Source organism: Ischnura elegans, chromosome 11 (assembly GCF_921293095.1).
Source record: "Ischnura elegans chromosome 11, ioIscEleg1.1, whole genome shotgun sequence".
Classification (NCBI taxonomy): Eukaryota; Metazoa; Arthropoda; class Insecta; order Odonata; family Coenagrionidae; genus Ischnura; species Ischnura elegans.
Window position 1 is genome coordinate 27,497,193 of NC_060256.1, and position 18,558 is coordinate 27,515,750.

At 36.2% G+C, this 18,558-nt stretch overlaps 1 protein-coding gene across 1 annotated transcript in view; it reads right to left on the bottom strand.

Annotated features, from left to right (window-relative positions):
- Positions 1-7,619: 7,619 nt before the first annotated feature.
- LOC124167549 (protocadherin Fat 3-like) overlaps positions 7,620-18,558 on the bottom strand; it is a 100,821-nt gene continuing 89,882 nt past the window's right edge. Inside the window, exons 29-33 of the mRNA XM_046545508.1 lie at positions 15,885-15,994; positions 14,360-14,520; positions 9,747-9,944; positions 8,948-9,103; positions 7,620-7,819 (exon numbers count right to left, since the gene is read on the bottom strand). Coding sequence (XP_046401464.1) covers positions 7,663-7,819; positions 8,948-9,103; positions 9,747-9,944; positions 14,360-14,520; positions 15,885-15,994 — 782 coding nt within the window. The 3' untranslated portion in view covers positions 7,620-7,662. The remainder of the gene's footprint in view (positions 7,820-8,947; positions 9,104-9,746; positions 9,945-14,359; positions 14,521-15,884; positions 15,995-18,558) is intronic.

An 18,558-nucleotide genomic window follows, 5' to 3' on the forward strand; every position in this document is an offset into this window, starting at 1 on the left:
TAACTTTTCAGCATCGATAATCACCAGCCAACAGAGTGAAGGCGCCAGTTTAAAAGACGAATAACTTTTGAACCGGATGAAACCTTCTCCTGACGTTTAATGTGTAAGATGACCGTCATATCCTATTTATCTCATTGAATGAGTACGATTTGATACTCAAATATTTGGTCACTATTTACTTACTAAATACGCTAAAAACGCGAGAAAACTTTAGTGGTTCTTTCATTGGGAAAGACGAAGGTAACGTATAATTATAACGTATAATTAAATATGTATTGTATAAAGTTTTCTCGCGTTTTAAGCGTGGTTAGTAAATAAATAGTGACCAAAAATATTTGAGCGTCAACTCGTATGAATAGCTCTAAAGTTATTTTACAAAAATCCTTGCAAGCGTATCTCATTGTGGCCCAATATGTTGGCACCACAATGAGACATGGTAATTAACACAAGTATAATTCATTTTAATTGCTATTTACTGAAAATCTGACTTATTAAGGAAGTTTGTTTTACAAATTAACCTCTTTTACATTAAAGATACGAGTGATAAGGTTATATGACACTGTCGTTTAAAGTTATCAATTTAAAATAAAGTTAACAGCACTAAGTATAGTAATAGCACTAAGTATACTATAATAAGTTAACAGCACTAAATAGTACCACTGTCTGTATCACCACATTGTCTGATTGTAAATTCATAAAAGATATGGGAGTCTAGTTGTGTAGATACCCATTGGTGAAGGTTTTGGCAAAATCATTAGATCAAAAAGTCTAATCAATGAAACATCTAAGGTAAGAGGAAAACAAAAATAACCTTCATTTTTAATTTTATATTATTTTCTTTATTTTTTTAAGACCAGCCTTAATGTTAGCTGGAGTCATAACTTTTTTGTAAGCAATTCCAGCACAATGAGCAACTCGATAAATGGTTATTGGTCTGCCTGGATGGTGGCAAAGTCACCTTTAAGAAGCTGATTAATTTTTGCAAATTTTCAGGTTGGAAAAGATTAGTAACTTACAACTTAAATAGATCTTGCCAACTCTATACTTTTTTATACGAATTTTTCATGTTAAGCAAATGTTTTTTTATTTATTTATTAGCGTTTATCTTTAAGTTTTGAATTTTAAATACAATATAACAGGGTAGTTTCCTTCATCAAAGAAAATGAAAGGCATTGATAGTGATTCCTTACCCACCATTAGTGTACCTATTCATAATATACAAATTATTTGGTTTTATAAATCCCAGTTTTGACGAATGTTAATGGTCAATTTTAACCTCATTTGAAAAAGGCCAGATTGGTGCCCATGCGATGCCACTCCACGTGACGTCACAGGGACTTAGTTTCTGTATGAGTAAATAGGAGTTTTACATCATCTTAGATTACCAATGCATGCATGAGGCACAGCACAGGGAGACATCTCTCAATAATCACCCATTAAAATTGCCTAAGGTCGGAAAGTTTCCTTCGCTTGATAGGGAAATAATAATCCTTATTTAAGCCAAACGATACCTCTTAGCAGGGTACTCCCCACACAGCACAAAATATCTTCTAGATGTCTTCAAAATATCTAGAACGTCTTCAGCTAATGCCTAGAAAATATCTTGTAATATCTTCTAGACATATTCTGGATATTTTGTTGATACATATATGAATGTCCGCTTTTCTGATATCTACAAGATATCTTTGAGAAGACACTTTCTAGACATTTATGTTCAAATTGGATCCATTGGGAAAATTTAGGATAAATGAGTAAAATATAATACTTTTTGGTATAACAAGTTTATTTTCAACTGACAGCCTACTGGTGGAGCATGAGGTGATGGTATAGGGTGCCTTCTGTGGAATTTTCCTGAATATTGGAAGCTCTCTGGCATTCACTTCTTACTAAAGGGGGCTTCCTCCTCGGATTCCAAATTTGAAGTTACCAAAGCAGCATACAATTTCCCTTTAGAATTCTCTTAGGAGTCTGCAACATTATCAATGAATGTTAATTCAGTGTCTTGCAATACATATAGTGTCTTGAAGAATTTTTAATGCAAGATTTTGCCAACGTATTTAAACACCTTCATTAGGGTTATGAATGAATGATATTTATATGAATGAGTTCATGAATGTGATACTTAAAAGGTTGTGGAAATATTTGTTATGATTGTTTAAAAACAGTTGTAAGTCAATTATAAAATGCAGATTCTACAATTTTGTCATATCTTTCATTCCATTGAATTGGATTTGTTTATTGATGGTAACTAAGCGGAGACAGTTCATAGTTTTACCTATCAATTTTGATTTCACTGGATCCATGTACAATAACATTAGTCTCCGCTCAATATGACATATATATGCTAGACATATATAGTTATAGATTTTTATAATATCCAAGACATTGAAGACATTTTCTAGACTCTAGTATATATTTAAAATATCCAAGACGTTGAAGATATTTTCTAGACATCTAGAAGATATTTAAGATATTTTCTAGTGCTATGTGGGTCTGCTACCTGGTAGCAGCCTGCATCGTATCAGCGCTCAAAGCCTCGCTCCAAGGTCACCTCACACGGTGACAGCTGGAACCAGAACGACGTCACACGGAGTTTTCCTGGCATTCCTACTAAGCCTTCACGTTTTCGCGCACTTGTAAATTTTCACTTTTCGTTTAATCGCGAAAAATAGATATCGTCATTTATAAGTCGAGCGTGAAATCCGTACTCCAGGAGTAATAATCTTTCAATTTAGGCAATAAAAAAATAATAGGAAACCACCCTATTCTAAGGGCTGCGATGATACACCTGAAATCTGTCTCATTGTGACCCAAGCCCAGGTCTCAGATTGTGGCCCAATGTGCAGCCTTTGATTGTTTTGATCATACAACTTGTTTCAAGAGTGATGAAGTCCATGTAAATATAATGGAATGTCTCATTTGAAACACTCTTTAATGCTTTGCTATGATAAATCATAGTACATATCTACCTTACCTGAGTAGTAATTGACAGGGGCAGTTTGGGGTGATTGGGGGCCCTTAGGTGGGGCTCATGATGGGGCCCTACTTACCAGGGGTCCTCCACTAGAAAGTTTTAGGAAATTGCATGCCTGGATATAGATTTTGACGCTATTCTGGCTCTTAGAAGCTAAATAAAAGGACATTTAAGTAGCAATTTTGCAAAAAAATATAATCAAAAGTGAGAATTTTACAGCTTATAAAATTAAATAGGTACTGTATTACGGTTATATTATCTATTTAGCAAATATATTTGAAACTGCACTTAAATCTAGAAGAAACCTCTAAAATAGCTTTTTCCAAATATCCCTTTAACCCTCATATGGATTAACAAATTTAGTTACGTCGTTGGATTTTCGGCGCCGCAGCGGCTTTTATCATTTTTTGCTGTTATCTTTCAAATTTAGCCTGAATTTATAAGGTTTCTGATTGATAATGATAAATACATCTATTATATTTATTTCCCACTGTGTTTTGCTAGATTTAACCCATTCTTGTGGAAGTTATAACAAAAAATCTTGAACACTGCATTCTTTTCCATTTTTTGCCGTAATGCTTTCTATTTCTGCTCCCTTTGTCTGTTATTTTCGAATGAAAGTTTTAATTTTGTGTGTAATGGTTGTTTGAAATATTTTTTCTGATATGCAGAGCTGGACTAACTCCACTTTTTAATGTTAATATTGTTTATATTTTTATGTATCTAAATACTAAAAATGAGTATCGAATAAAATTCGTTTATGCCCATATGACATAATTTTGCTTCACAGCGTCCACCCATATGTTTTATCTTTGCAGTGTATACAGAAGGATAAGTTTTTAAACGTTAATAATGAAACAGCTGTAGGTGAATTGAGAAGAGACGAGTGCTACTTTCGTGATTTTTACAGGATTCTGACGATAAAGGCAAATCTTACGAATATTCTGGGAGCTCATAACCTGCAATAAAAAATAAAGTCCTATAGGTTTTGAAATATAACGAATACGGTATATTTAGCGACGTGTCCAACAACCCAACGCCGCTTCGAATGTGGAGCTAGAAGAGCCGGTATTTTTTTCCGACCGCGGAGCCCCATTCCCTCACTGAGGACGTTTCCTTAGAGATGGACGAGTAAATGTGATGGTATGGGAGAGTACCAGATGAGGTTTTACTCCTGGATTGGTGGGAAATCCAAGAAAATAACTTCTTAGAAGTATAGGTTATAGGTCGTAGGGAAGAAGGAACAGGCGCCTATTTTCTTTCGTCCAGCTCTACGTGAGGGACTGAAGGAAGAATTTTCTGGGGTGACAAAAATACCTTCAAGCTAGGAGGACTTCCCTCATCTTTTCTTTCCGTAGCGTTTCATTGACCCAAGCATTGAGACCATTGAGACTATCCATACCTTCCCACTAAGCTTCCTTATTCGTCATTCACCGCCTTCTTCCCCCGCCCACAAAAGTTGATTGAACTTCTCTCCACCCTAATTACCCACCCGAGCTGGACCTTCTTGGAATGAAGGGAGGGCCACCGCGAGGCGTTTTGACAAGGCTTTTTTTCCCTGTCCCTCATGCAGCGATGGAAAGATAAAGAAAAAGAAGGCTATTGTATCTAATTGTCTTCTTGCACTCCCAACCTTATTTGCGATTAGGGTTTTCTACTCTTACCTGGCCTAACGATCTGGGTATTCCCTGATCCTTGGCAGTCAACACACTACCACCCCTTCACCTCAAAACAGCCTACCTGGCTTTCCCTCTCCTTTCTCTTCCTCACTCACCCCTTCACGTTAATAAAATCCCAATGAATAAAATATCTGTGCATTTGATTACACAAAGAAACGAGAAATATATTTACAAACTTTCACTTCACGGTAAATTGTCAATTCTCCTATTCATCATGAAACGATTTTTACCATGTAAATACTGAACTAATGGTCAGGAAAAAGAAATTATTTTCTATCACACAATTAGTTGGGTAGTAATCTAGATTTCACCCCAATGGTAAACTGTCGCGTCATCGGTAATTATATAAACGTCAGCAATTTACATTGACTATCGTAGTCTCAAAGGAATATTTTCGAATTAGAGGTACAAGACATATAACAGTAACCGTGCAATGTGTTCTTCACGGTAGTCGGTGAAACCTCTGAATCTCCTGGCAAGTTACAGTTGCTCATTCAACGAGAAATATTCACACGACGGTGAGGAAGCATTATTTTGATAATGCATTGTGTTAAAATTTTCTTATAATAGCTTCTTGGTGTAATTCTAAACAGAGTAACACTTGGATTTACTCAAAGGTGACTATAACCATGGCAGGTACGTGGACGCAGAGCGGAGGAGGTGCCCAAGCAAAACTAAGACGGAAGCCATGGAAAAAACAACCTAGCTTAGCCATGAGTTTCTATGAATAATTCTTGCAAAAAGATGAAGTTTTGTCAATTAACATTATAACGAGGCAAACATAATGATTCTTAGCTAAAAGAGAAAGCACAATTGATATTGTAACATTTCCCTTTTGTTAAACAATTTCACTTGGTTTATAAGTTTAAAAAACGAAATAATAGGATTATAAATACATTATAGAATTTCATACGAAACATAATTGCTCTGACATTAGCATTCAGAGTGCAGTCCCTGACGTAGCGACGAGGAAATTCTCGGCCCAAGCAAAACTAAGTAGGAGGCCCAGGAAAAAACAACTTTGGCTAGCCATGAGATTCTATGATTTATTCTTGGGAAAAGATGAATTTTTGTCAATGAAAATTATATCGAGGCAAACATTATTCATTCCTAGCAAAAATAGAAAGCAAAATTGGTATAGTTATATTTTCCTTTTGTTTAACAATTTCATTTTGTTTATAAAGTTTAGAGAATTAAATAATAATATTATAAATAGATTGTAGCATTTCATACGAAACATAATTGCTTTGACATTAATATTGAGAGTGCAGTCCCCGACGTAGCGACGAGGAAATACTGAGCGCCGCAGCGGCGCCGTAAATCCAACGACGTAACTTTTTTCATTAGAGGCCAATAAAATGTAAACTATCGACACTATGCAAACAAAATTTTATATGTATACGAAGAAAGCAGAAAAAATAGACTACTGAAAATTTCAAAATGATCCATTGGAATGGAAAATTTTTACACCACTTTTAAAACCGCGAGCGCCGCTAAGGCGCAGATAATCCATATGAGGGTTAAAAAAGCATCAGGTTTTCTTTTATTTTCTGATGCCATTAAGGTGTTCATGAGGATTCTCTTCTCTTCTACTTTTCATAGTACTTTGTCATTACTAACTTGGTCGATCCATTTCATCCTCATCATTCTTCTGTAGCACCACATTTCGAAAACATCTATCCTTGCTTTCTCTGCAGCTGTATTCGCCCATGCCTCACTTCCATATAGGAGCATGCTCCAAATGTTGGTTCTTATGAATCATTTGCTTACTTCCATATTTAAGTTTCCCGCTGTAAGCAGGTCTCTCTTTTGGTGGAATGCTCTCTTCACTTGGGCTATTCTGCTGATAATTTATTTCTTGCTTCTATTCCGTCACTGGTGATCCTGCTTCCCAAATAACAGAATTCATCCTCCTTCACCAGTGTTCACTCCCCTATTTTAATGTTAGTCTTGAGTTCTTCTCTTCTCCTGAATTATGCTGAGCTACAAAGCTAAAGCTACACTTTGAGACAGCATGCTGACTCATGTCTTAAAGTGGCCCATGTCTCATTGTGGCCCACTCTCCTCTAATTATTATTTTTTGCACATGGAGCTGAAAGGTGGCAATTTGAAAAAGCAACAACTTGATGTAGAAAGAGCCACATGCAGCTCGTGAGGCGTAGGTTGCTGACCTCAGCATATCTGATTGTTAAATTGTGTTTCAATGGCTACTTTTGCTTCTCCATGGAGACTGAGTTCCATTTTTCAATATGGCTACATTCCATTATGTCTACCAAAAATCAATGATGTCATAAAATCAGCCCAACCAACTTTCAGCACTACGCAAACAACATATAATGCATACCTATATTTTGTAAAAGTAAAAACCCAGGGACGCCAACTTACGAAAAATATAGGGGGGTCCCAAACCGGGGATCTTGCCCCGGGAAATTTTATAAGTAGTTAGTTTTAAGTTTTTTAAGCATTTTAGAAGAGCCTTATGATCAAAATTAGAACCCTGATAACTCGAATCTGGATATCTGGACACTACAGGGAAAATTGACAAGCCTGAAACATTTTTTCCTCACACCCATAACGAATTTTTGAGGGGGCCCGAGCCCCCTCAAGCCCCATGGAGTTGGCGCCACTGTATAAACCCATGAATGATATAATGGAATGCATTGTTTTCCAGAGTCTGTGAAATGACAACAAAATATCAGCAGAGGTAACTCACATAGCTATTAGTTTCCACCCAAGCCCCATCTGATGAAAATGTTTGCCATTTACTTACCCATAAGTTTTCTTTATGTATTTCGTGTTCTGGTTTAACTGTTAAAAACAAACTCCCAAACTCCCTTGCTGACTTTACCAAAAATAGCAAATCAACACAAAAAGAGAAAAACACAATTAGAAATACGATTAATTTATTTAAATATGAACAAATAAAGTGGATGTGAGAATAATTATAAAAATAAAATTACTATACAACATGCATACAACATTTTCCAAATTTATTGAATGGGAATATTATCACAGTTCAGTTGTTGGTTCTTGTGGCTTAGCCGCAAAGCTGAAATTCTCATTACCAATGTATTCATCATTCCCATTAGAAGTTCTTTCATCAGCTTGCTGCTTGAACTCAGGGCTATCTTCGATTCCAACCAAATCGGAATCACCACTACCCTGACTGAAAAAAACAAAGAATAACAACAAAATGAGGTTTTTTAATTATGTGGTGTTTATTAATTGCACTGAGAATGTCAAGGAGCTACAACACTCCCTCAACAATTTACTCATTTGGTGTGGTTCTAACCATATGCAATTGAATTTAAATAAGTGCAAGGTACCTTTTCCAAAAATAATGCGCCTTTTCTATGTAATTATGTTTAAGCTGGTACCCCCTTGAAGAGAGTAAATTGCTTCTCTGACTTAGGAATATTATTTGAAAATAATTTAAGCTTTAGAATGCATATTGAACATATAACTATTAAGGCATACAAAATGTTGGGGTTTATCAACCGAATTTGTGGGGATTTTAAAAACATAAATTGCTTATCACTACTTTATGTTACCCTAGTGAGATCTATTCTGGAATATGGCACTGTGATATGGAATCCATACTATGAGACACATATTAATGCTCTGGAAATTATCCAAAAGAAATTTCTCAAGTTACTTGAATATAATCTTAAGAAAAAGTCAGATAATGACCCTGGAATTGAAATTACCAAGCATTTGAATTTGCAATCTCTCTCACTTCGTAGAAGACATATTGGTATGTTCTTCCTTAATAATATTCTGAATAATAAGATTAAATCCCCTGATTTTTGTCCTTAGTAACTCTCCGAATCCCAAGCATCCATACGAGAAATCCATCTACTTTCTGTGTTCCTTTTCAGCCATCCAATTATACAAAAAACTTGATTATTTTCAGAGCAATCGCTGAAATTAACTTATATTGTGATAACTTCGATCTATTCCATTCTTCCTATACTTGTTTTAAGAAATATGTATTAAATAACGTAACAATGTGATACCGTTACATATATATACACTTCGTTATTATATTTCATATATTTTTAAATAAATAAAAAGTTCTTTGTATACTTATGTATTTTATGTATGTATCTTTTAATTTTTTTTTTCTTTCTTTGTAAAACTTTCTGTAAACTGGAAAAAGGGTGTAATCCCGTTGAATAAATATTATTATTATTATTATTATTATTAAAATTACGCATACACATATTGGCATGTACATATTTCCTCAATAAATTATGTAATTTTAATTGCATGCAGAGATTAATGAAATCCATACCTGCTGTTATCATCATGATCAATTTGCTCATTCCACACTGGGTTGGATCCTTCCAAGGCATGCTGATTTGTATTTGGGACATTCATATCCCTATTAAGTCCTGAATCCATGGATCCAAACTTGGTTGCACTTAGGGCTTCAAGTCGCCGGTTAAGCCTGTAAAGAATTTGTGACAGCTAGCTTTGTAGTAATTTAATAACACCTGTACCTGACACAGTAGAACATGCGAATCCTGATACCAAAATTATTATCAAATTATCAAGTACATATGTACTTCCTGTTGGCAAAGTAGTGAATAATGTGGTTCTACAAGTGAATCCACATAATTCTATTCTAATTAGAATTACTCTTAAGCGTAATAGAGATATGTAAGTACAAGGGTGTACCCACGATCAAAATTAGGGGGGGCAAGCCATGGTCGTTCAAGTCTTGACATTTTTGCACGGAAAAGGTGAATTAAATCAACATTTTAAGAAAATTATAACTGCTTAATTTATAAAACTATTTGCTTGTAAAAACATTTAGTTACATGTCTTATTCTAATATCATTTTTCATGGGTTAAAATAAAATTTGTTTCCATCCAGTTCTGATTTTCCTTAAAGACTTCTGCAATTTTTGCTTCTTGGGGGGGCAGCTGGACAAGGAACGTGTAAGCAATAAGCGATGGTCAACTTCTGAGAATAATGTAGACGGCTGCACCGGGTATGTGGACCAACTTTTGAAAGTGACTGTACATTGTTCTTGAAAATATTGGGAAAAGCTGCTAAATTATAAATGGCAAAATGAATATCTACATACCTTCGAGTTTTGAAGTAGAATGCAGCCAGCAGCAGGAAAAGTAAAACTGCTAAGATAGCTGATACAGCTATGAGTATTGTTGCTTGGATGCCATCATCTGATGAAATAGAGGTTGCCTTATTACCAACATAGTCATCCCAATGCAAACCTTCGTGGAGGAAAGCTACTTTAAGATCAACTTTTGTCTTATAAATGTACCTGAAATGAAAAATAGATACGCTCTTATTGATTGACTACCTATGTTCAGTTCAGTCAATATTTACCTACTATTCCACAATATCTGGAAACAAATAGAAAAATGTGCATATAGTCTACCTGAAACATTTTGCACTCATGCAATTAACCAGATATTATGGGAGACAGCTTTAATGATGGGTATTAGTGATAACTAGGTATAATCATAATGTCCATGATTCTACGTAAATTTTCCCATATAGGTAATATGAAAACATTGTAGGGTGTTGAGACTCATGAGGACTGAAGTAGGTATACATTTGGATGTTTAGAAGTATTCAACTTGAGAGTGAGATAATTAAAAGCGATAGAGGTGAAAAACATTGCTTCAATAGAAGCACAAGTTATTATTTCACTTCTAATCAAAGCCTTATTAGTAGTATATATCAGTGGTGCCATGGCAAAATTTGCATTACCGGAACACACTTACAGTGCAGTACATATAACGATTCACCCAGCCACCAATTTTTTCAGCAAATTTAGATGAAATAATTAAAAAAATATTATGCTTTGGTTACGAATGTATATACGTACATGTATATATGTATAAGAAACTTTGCAGCTCCAAAATTGATAAAAGTGTTATTTGACTACTGTCTTTTCTTAACCCTTTTCAGACGGTGAAGTTGACCCTAGCATGACTCCTGCATTGAGCCCCAAGACTATTTGGTGCGCTCTGTATGGAGCATTTTTGCAGGACATTTGTTCAGATGGGCCTTGTGGATGGTGACACACTCTCAGCACCAACCTTTTTCGGTCCTCCTTAGAGGGGACTACGCATTATTTCAGACTCCGAGGGTAGTTGGGCTCCCTCCTTTCTGGGTTTATAACCCTACCAGCGACATTGTTTTGCAATAAACTTATGATTTTTTATGTGAATTAGCTACATGGTTAATTTTTACTTGTACATAAATTGCAGACTTCGAATTGAATTCATTATTTTTTTCTGAGAATAGGGTAGTTTCCTTCATCAAAGAAAACAAAAGGCATTGATTGCGATTCGTTACCCACCATTAGTGTATTCATAATATACGAATTATTTCGTTTTAGAAATACCGGTTTAGACGAATGTCAATGGTCCATTTGTATCCTCATTTGAAAAGGGCCAGATTGGCGCCCATGCCATTCCACGTGACGTCACAGGGACCTAGTTTCTATACGAGAAGATAGGAGTTATACATCGTCTGAGGTTACCAATGCATGCATGAGGCGCAGAGCTCAGGGAAACATGTCTTAATAATCACTTATTAAAACTGGCTAAGGTCGGAAAGTTTTCTTCATTTGATAAGGTATTAATAATCCTTATTTAAGCCAAGCGCTACCAGCCAGCAAGGTACTCAGCTACCCACTAGCAGCCTGCGTTGTATCAGCGCTAAGCCTCGCCTCAAGGTCACCTCACAGGGCGGCAGCGGGAACCAGAAATACGTCACACAGAGAGATTCCCCGACATTCATACTTACGCGTCGCGTTTTCGCGTGCTTGAAAATTTTCACTTTTCATTTAATCGCGAAAAATAGATATCGTCATTTAAAAATCTATAAGCGTGTTATACGTACTCCAGGAGTAATAATCTTTCGATTTAGGCAATAGAAAATAATAGGAAACCACCCTATTGTCAAATTTTTAACAAAGCTCTAACATCAATGAAAACGTATTTATTGCAGCAACAATTTCATGTTGATTTTTATACTGAAATATAGATATAAGTTGGTAAAATTTTGTTTAAAAAATATTAGCATTGCTCAAAGGACAAAGAATTTAATTCTTAGTTTACATTTTTTGAGAAAGGAACATATATTTATTTTGCAATCTGACTGAATGAACAATTGTATGACTGCAGTCCCATTAAGAGGGGTAGGGTAATATAAGACATGGGGTCCGGGTAACTGCACCTCGATTTTGATGGTATATGGGCTAAGCCCTGCTGCGCTGGGTCCTGAAACTAAGACTTTGCGTACCTACGACTGACATAAATGGGGGGGGGGAAAGAAAACTGATATTTGTGGCATTTGTCAGCCTGCGTAGGAAAATCTTGGACGAAAATTTTCTGCTTTCGTCTCCCGGGTCAAGAAATGTCTAGCTGAATATTTTCATCGTTATTAGCAAAAGGGACTAGGGTTAGTTGCAAGGGGAAAGGGTTAGTAGCAAAAGCTAGGACTGGAATGGCGTTCTGGCACCATGACACCAGTGGTAGGAATATAATTTCATGCAGTGAATGACATGTTGGTATGTTAATATGCATATTACTGCAACAAGTTACTATTACAAAACACAATGCAGTTATATTGTTGAAATGGGTAGCTAAAAGATATAGGGAGAGCATTTTGAAACTTATACAACTGCTCCCCAATGTTGTTACAACACAGTACATGTTGAAGCAGAGGGCTGTATCAACATCCTGACAACATATATGGTTTATCGAGATAGGTTTAAAAAATCTTTCTAGCTATAGAATCTTATAGATTGGACAAATATGTTGTGGGTAATCAGGATTACTATGAAGGCAATACGGTTGTAAAACAAATGAAATTTTGCTTAAAAACAAAAATTTTGGTAATTTTTGATAGAGCTTTAGCAAGTGAGGAGGCTGAAGTGGTTTATACCCACAAAAATTTTTAGGGATCTCAAGTGTGGGTCTAGAGAAATCTTGGCATGGGCCATCTTGGTGTGACACCATCTCGGTACTGGCCACCATGGCAAAAGATATCCTGGCATGAGCCACTTTGGCACGGGCCACTATGGCACGAAAGTAGGCACGCTGTTATTACATTTTTTTGGTGAAATACGATGATAGTTTGTAGGTTTTGCTCATAACACACGATAAAAATATGAATTCAAATAATTTTATCATATATAAAGTAATTTGATACAACTGATAACAAAATTCAGTACAACTGGCAAACTACAATGTAACATTACTAATTTACACGCACATTTAGATGGAAAAATACCAACATAAGAGAATATGACCTAAATTCCGAGGCTTTTTCTTAGGTAGATCGCGCCAGCTTATGTTGCTAATATGAATTTTGCAAGGTAAAAGAAGAGTAAAGTTGAATTTACAGCCATTAGGAATGGCAATGTGGTGGCATGTATGTTTTTACCTCTATACACTTTCATAAGCCTAATGATATTTGAAGCAAATAATAATATTTTGAAGCAAAGTAAGCAAGAAGGAGACTGATTTCTCTTATCTGCCCCGTGAAAAAAGAAAGATCATGGTAGTAGTTGTATTGAGATTTAGGGTGCGTCGACGGCTAGGTCATTTTGCACCACTACTACATATATGATTTGATTCCGATATTTCAATGGATACAGAATAAAAAGATAGCCACTGTACTATTTGACTTCGTAAAATGGGTGAGTAAAGTTAAATTTTATTAAATTAAATTTACTTATTTCCTTGAGGAACCGAAGGATATTATTTAAATTGGTAGGGTGGTCCCCTAGAAGGGATTCTAGGTCTCCCCCTAGATTAATCCGTCTCTGCACGTCGCGGTACTTATCACATTCTATGAGGTTATGTCGAATACTTAATGGGCATCTATAATCATTGCATTGGGGAGGTTCCCTATCTCCAGTAAAGAGTTATGCATGAGTCAGAGGGCAGTGTCCTATCCTCAACCAGGGCCGGCCCTAGCAGGTGCGGGGCTAGGGTTGAACCTTCAGTGCGGGGCCCTTCACTTACAATGTTAAACTCTATACCCCATCCACAAACTCGAGCATTTTGAATCCCTACCACTCTCTGGCTAAGTATGTGTTCCCCTCCAAAATTCAGACTTCGTAATTACGCCGTTATGATACCTTGATTCAAAACTATCGTATATTTTAATTTTTTTTTCACGAACGCGGGGCCCCCCAAAGCGCGGGGCCCGGGGCGGTCGCCCCACCCTAAGGCCGGCTCTGTCCTCAACCATGTGATTACTACCTCCTCTCTCCAATTGATCCAGGAAGAAGAGGGCCAAGCTGCTGCTGCTAAGAAAGATTATAACGATAAAATTATTTGAATACTAATCTTTACAGTGCATTATGAGCCAATCCTACAAACTACTTTCTTATTTTGCTGAAAAAAAAACATAACCGTATTTTGCTGGAAAGGAAACGTAATGATACTGTGCCGACTTTCATGCCAATGTGGCTCGTGCCAAGACGTCCAGCACCAAGGTAGCCCATGACGAGATGTCCTCGTGAAAAGACCGCGCCAACATGTTCCATTCCCCTCAAGTGTACACCCTTCAAATGAGTTAAGTAACTCGCTACCTCCTCCTCCCTAAAATACACCCCCTCTCCTAATGAAAACCCCCCCAAGTATTTTCCATTCACAGTCTTAAGTTTTGGGTATTCACAAAGAGAATAATAAAAACTACAATCGAACATACATGTCTATCACTGATGCTTTCACAGGCACATGTTGCAAATCATCCATGAACAAAGTATCCACTACAGTGCTATCCGTAGGATTTCCATGGCTGTCTGGTTTAGCACCCAAATTAGATATGTGGCAAGAGTAATCCAGATAGGTACTCAATATTTTAGCTATCTGCAAAAAGAAGGAGATTATCAGTGGTTATCTTATTGAGTAAATCATTTTTAATATTTTACGGCTCCGAGATTACCCTTCAATGGCTGGGAGAGTCATACATAACTGCAGCACATATAGAAGTTACGTAACTTTTTGAGCCAAAGGGACTAACAGTGGCTGACACGGCATCTGTTAACAGTTTCTTTTGTCATAATTTCAACTTCATCTCTTGAGGCATATTATTCCTAGACTGGTAGCAGCAATGGAAATGTAATGCAGTTACACCATTTTTACACATCGCACAATATTTATGTGTCTACCATGAAGCTATGCATACCTACATGGGGCAGGTATCATGCACCACGTAGATTAGTACCTTTTAATACAGTTTGAAAGTGCTCAACAACCTCTTCAGGCCATATGGAATAATATGTAACTTGCTAAATAAATGAAAAAGTCATGAGCTTCGTTTAAAGATGTAATGAGTTCCACTCTGAAGAAGCCTCCCATACAAGAGGAAAATATCAGTGCAATTGATAAAAAATATATTGAAAACACACTAAAAAGAAGTTTATTTAGACTGTTATGAAATCTCCTGCAAGTATACATATTGTTTGAAAATTCCATTTTCCATGATTAGGATTCGAACCCAGGCTTCTTGAATTTGCCTCACTAGGTACTCTACCACTTATTTCCAATATGACAACTTTGAGCCCGTGTTAATTCAATAAAATGAGTTATAACAATCCCCCAAGACGGTATACCATTTTTAAGGCATGTTATAGGCAAACCAAAACACATTTTAATCTTTTTCTCCAATTAAAAAGTCAGTCGGTTAGACCATGTTATCATTAATAAAGTTAACTGAATAGCATCATTGGCCAATCAGCCTTTTTGGCAGGTGATAACATTGAATAGCAGGTATTTTCCTAACCACAAAAACAAAACACAATCAGAAATCAATAACACAGATTAAAGGTAACAATGACACATAGGTTCCCCATGAACATTTTTGTGCCTTTATCAACAAACTTTTACACTGTCAAGAAAGAGGTATCCCAATAGCTATCCCAATTAGCAAGCTTCCAGTCGAGGAATGAAAATTGTTACACTGGCTCTTTCCTTCCGACATTTGATCATTCTTAGCAATATTTGTAGTTCTTTCCCTTGAATAGAGTACATATTGCACCAGAAATTGAAGTGAAGTGTTTGGAAGGCTTCTTGAATATCCCATTACCAACAGACCAGTGATTACTGACTTAATGTTCTTAAAATTTAAGGACCAGCTTTGGCATTATCAAGCAACTTCTCTTTTCTCTTTTACTTATTTTTACATGCGAATTCAAGCAAAATAATTTATGTAAGAAACTGTCAACACTTACTGCTTCCGTTCGATTATCCACATATTGTATTGTGTTATTAAATTCAAAATGTTCACGATCATCATCTTTGATGACATATATCTGAACAGGCGCTACATCTTTATGGCCAACTGGAATATGAAAACAAAAATTAGTGTATAACATCAAAACCTGAAATACAGTTAATAGCCAATACTTGGGGCATATTTGATGTTCTAACATAAATAAAAATACTGTATGAAATAACAAAAAACGTCTAAGTGTTAACCAATACTCTCAAGAGCCCTTGCACTTTAAGATAAGGAATTGGTTAACCCACCACTATTTTTTATTAATTTATTTTTATTATTTTGTGGTTTCCCAAGTTAGGAATACCTCCCCTGGGACTTAGGACACCTTTGTTTTCTAATGCCAGTACCATGTAAATACTAAAATACTTTATGTTAAACATATATGAAGCGAGGTCAAGATATGAAGAGGAAAAAAATAATTATCTAAAATACTTTAACATGGGACACTGCAGTATGTTTTTTATTAACATTTAACATCACCAAGCCATCTTCAAATCCAGGCTAAGCCAAATATTTTTTCCATGATGAATTTCATCATGAAAAAAATATTTGGCTGTAAAACTTAATGTATATAACTAAGAACCCTTGGGTATGACTGTGTACAGAGTTATTTGTTTCATGCAGTGCTTTAAAAATAGGTCACTTTCATGTTCCACTAATTCTTCCCACAATTAAACCAATTCAAAGCACACTGGAGTTTTCCAAAAATATTTTCCATTCAGCATCCTGGAGAGAGATCCTTCATTGTTGTCTCCTTTATTTTATACTAGCAGGCCACCCGGCGTTGCTAAAGGAAGGGTAGTACCCAGAGGAGTGGGAAACTTGGAATTCATGGTCACATGGCAGGACTTTTAGGTAAAAGAGCAAAGCTCGTATGACGATGTTATACATAGGTAACGGCAAACAATGTAAAAAATGATTTCTATAAACCACACACAAGATCAGTTTATACCCCACTCCATAACTTTGATCATCATGTGTGTCCGTATGTGCATAGACCAAAAATGTCCCGTGAACTTATACCCCAGCGAAAAAGGTTTGTACCAAGAGGATTAATAGTTTACAGTAAAATCCTTTATATTTTCCATTTGAGTGCGTCAAGAGGATGCCCAACCGCAGAAGTTGTATGATATGATGTAACAAACAGTAATGACAAAACAATGCGCAGGGCACATTGGGCACAACCAGATGTAGCATTATGGGCTTTCGGAGTATGAGATGCACCTACATACGTACTAGCTTTCATTGCAATTCGTGCAGCCATATGGAAATGCATGATTGACAGATAAGCAGACATCCTCTTTTATATTTAAAGAAAGATAACTGTTCACCAGTTTTTCAAAGGTCATAGAGGTAAACGTTGGACTATTGTGACAACCAAGGCGTCGAATCATAGGTTTTAAAGGGTGCTCAATTAAAGGATGGAATGGCTCACAAGAGTGTGAACATGCAAGGACAATTGAGGCAGGAAGGAGTAGTTGAGATTCACTACTCTCAACTACTCCTTCCTGCCTCAATTGTCCTTGCATGTTCACACTCTTGTGAGCCATTCCATCCTTTAATTGAGCACCCTTTAAAACCTATGATTCGACACCTTGGTTGTCACAATGGCCCAACGTTTACCTCTATGACCTTTGGCCTCAGTATTAGCCTTGGAGGTCAAACATTGGATAAAAAAAGTATTTCGACAATACCATCAATGACTTGGGCACCCTTTAAAACCCTTGGATCGACACCTTTGTTGGTATCCTATTCATTATGCCACCCTTATGACTTTGACTGTGATCTTACTGGGTCAACAATTGAATTTTTTGTAAATAAAAGTGTTATTTTCGGTTATCTCGTGTCCGAAAACCTAAGAATTGACATCTTGGTCAATGAAATTCACACATTTTTTCTATTTCGAATTTTTTAACATTGAAACCCCATAAGGCAAATTCAAAATTTTGGTTTGGGCCCACATTGTGAGGTTAAAAGGTCAAAATTGTAAAATTATGCTTACACTCAACAAAACTTAGGACCTTTCCCCATAAGTATGCCAATTTTCAAGAAAATTGCTCGAGGGGAAGTTAATAAAATTAGAGGTCAAAAATGACAAACGACCCTTGGGACAGTGCGTATATTAACTTAAGGCTTGCATGGGCAAAATATCTAGGCAGAATTTACTGCAAAATACAGATTTAAAAAAAAAGATGGAGATTTTTCTCAAAAATATAATTCCAGAAACACAGCTCCATAGCCACTCCAACATTCTTCTTGTTCAGCTGTTTTATGCCTTACGTTAGAAGAGATGACATAAAAAGAAATTTATCATATATATCCTGAGGGGTAGGCATCACGTTTGACTCCGGAACTTAAAACAACTGGATGTTTGAGCTTACATTTCATACAGGATTCATTTATGCAAGCTAAGGCTTGAAAATGTGGGGTTTATTAGTGGTTTTGCCTTACTATGTATTAGAAATATTTGAAGCTGTAATATGTTGCACTAGTCAGGTGTACCATTGAGGATTATTATTGAGCATAGTAATCCTTGCCAAATAGTCTGCAAGTTAAGGTTATTTTTGTGCCCCTTCACAGTGGTGTAACTATGAGGGGGATGAGAGGGATAGATCCCCACCAAA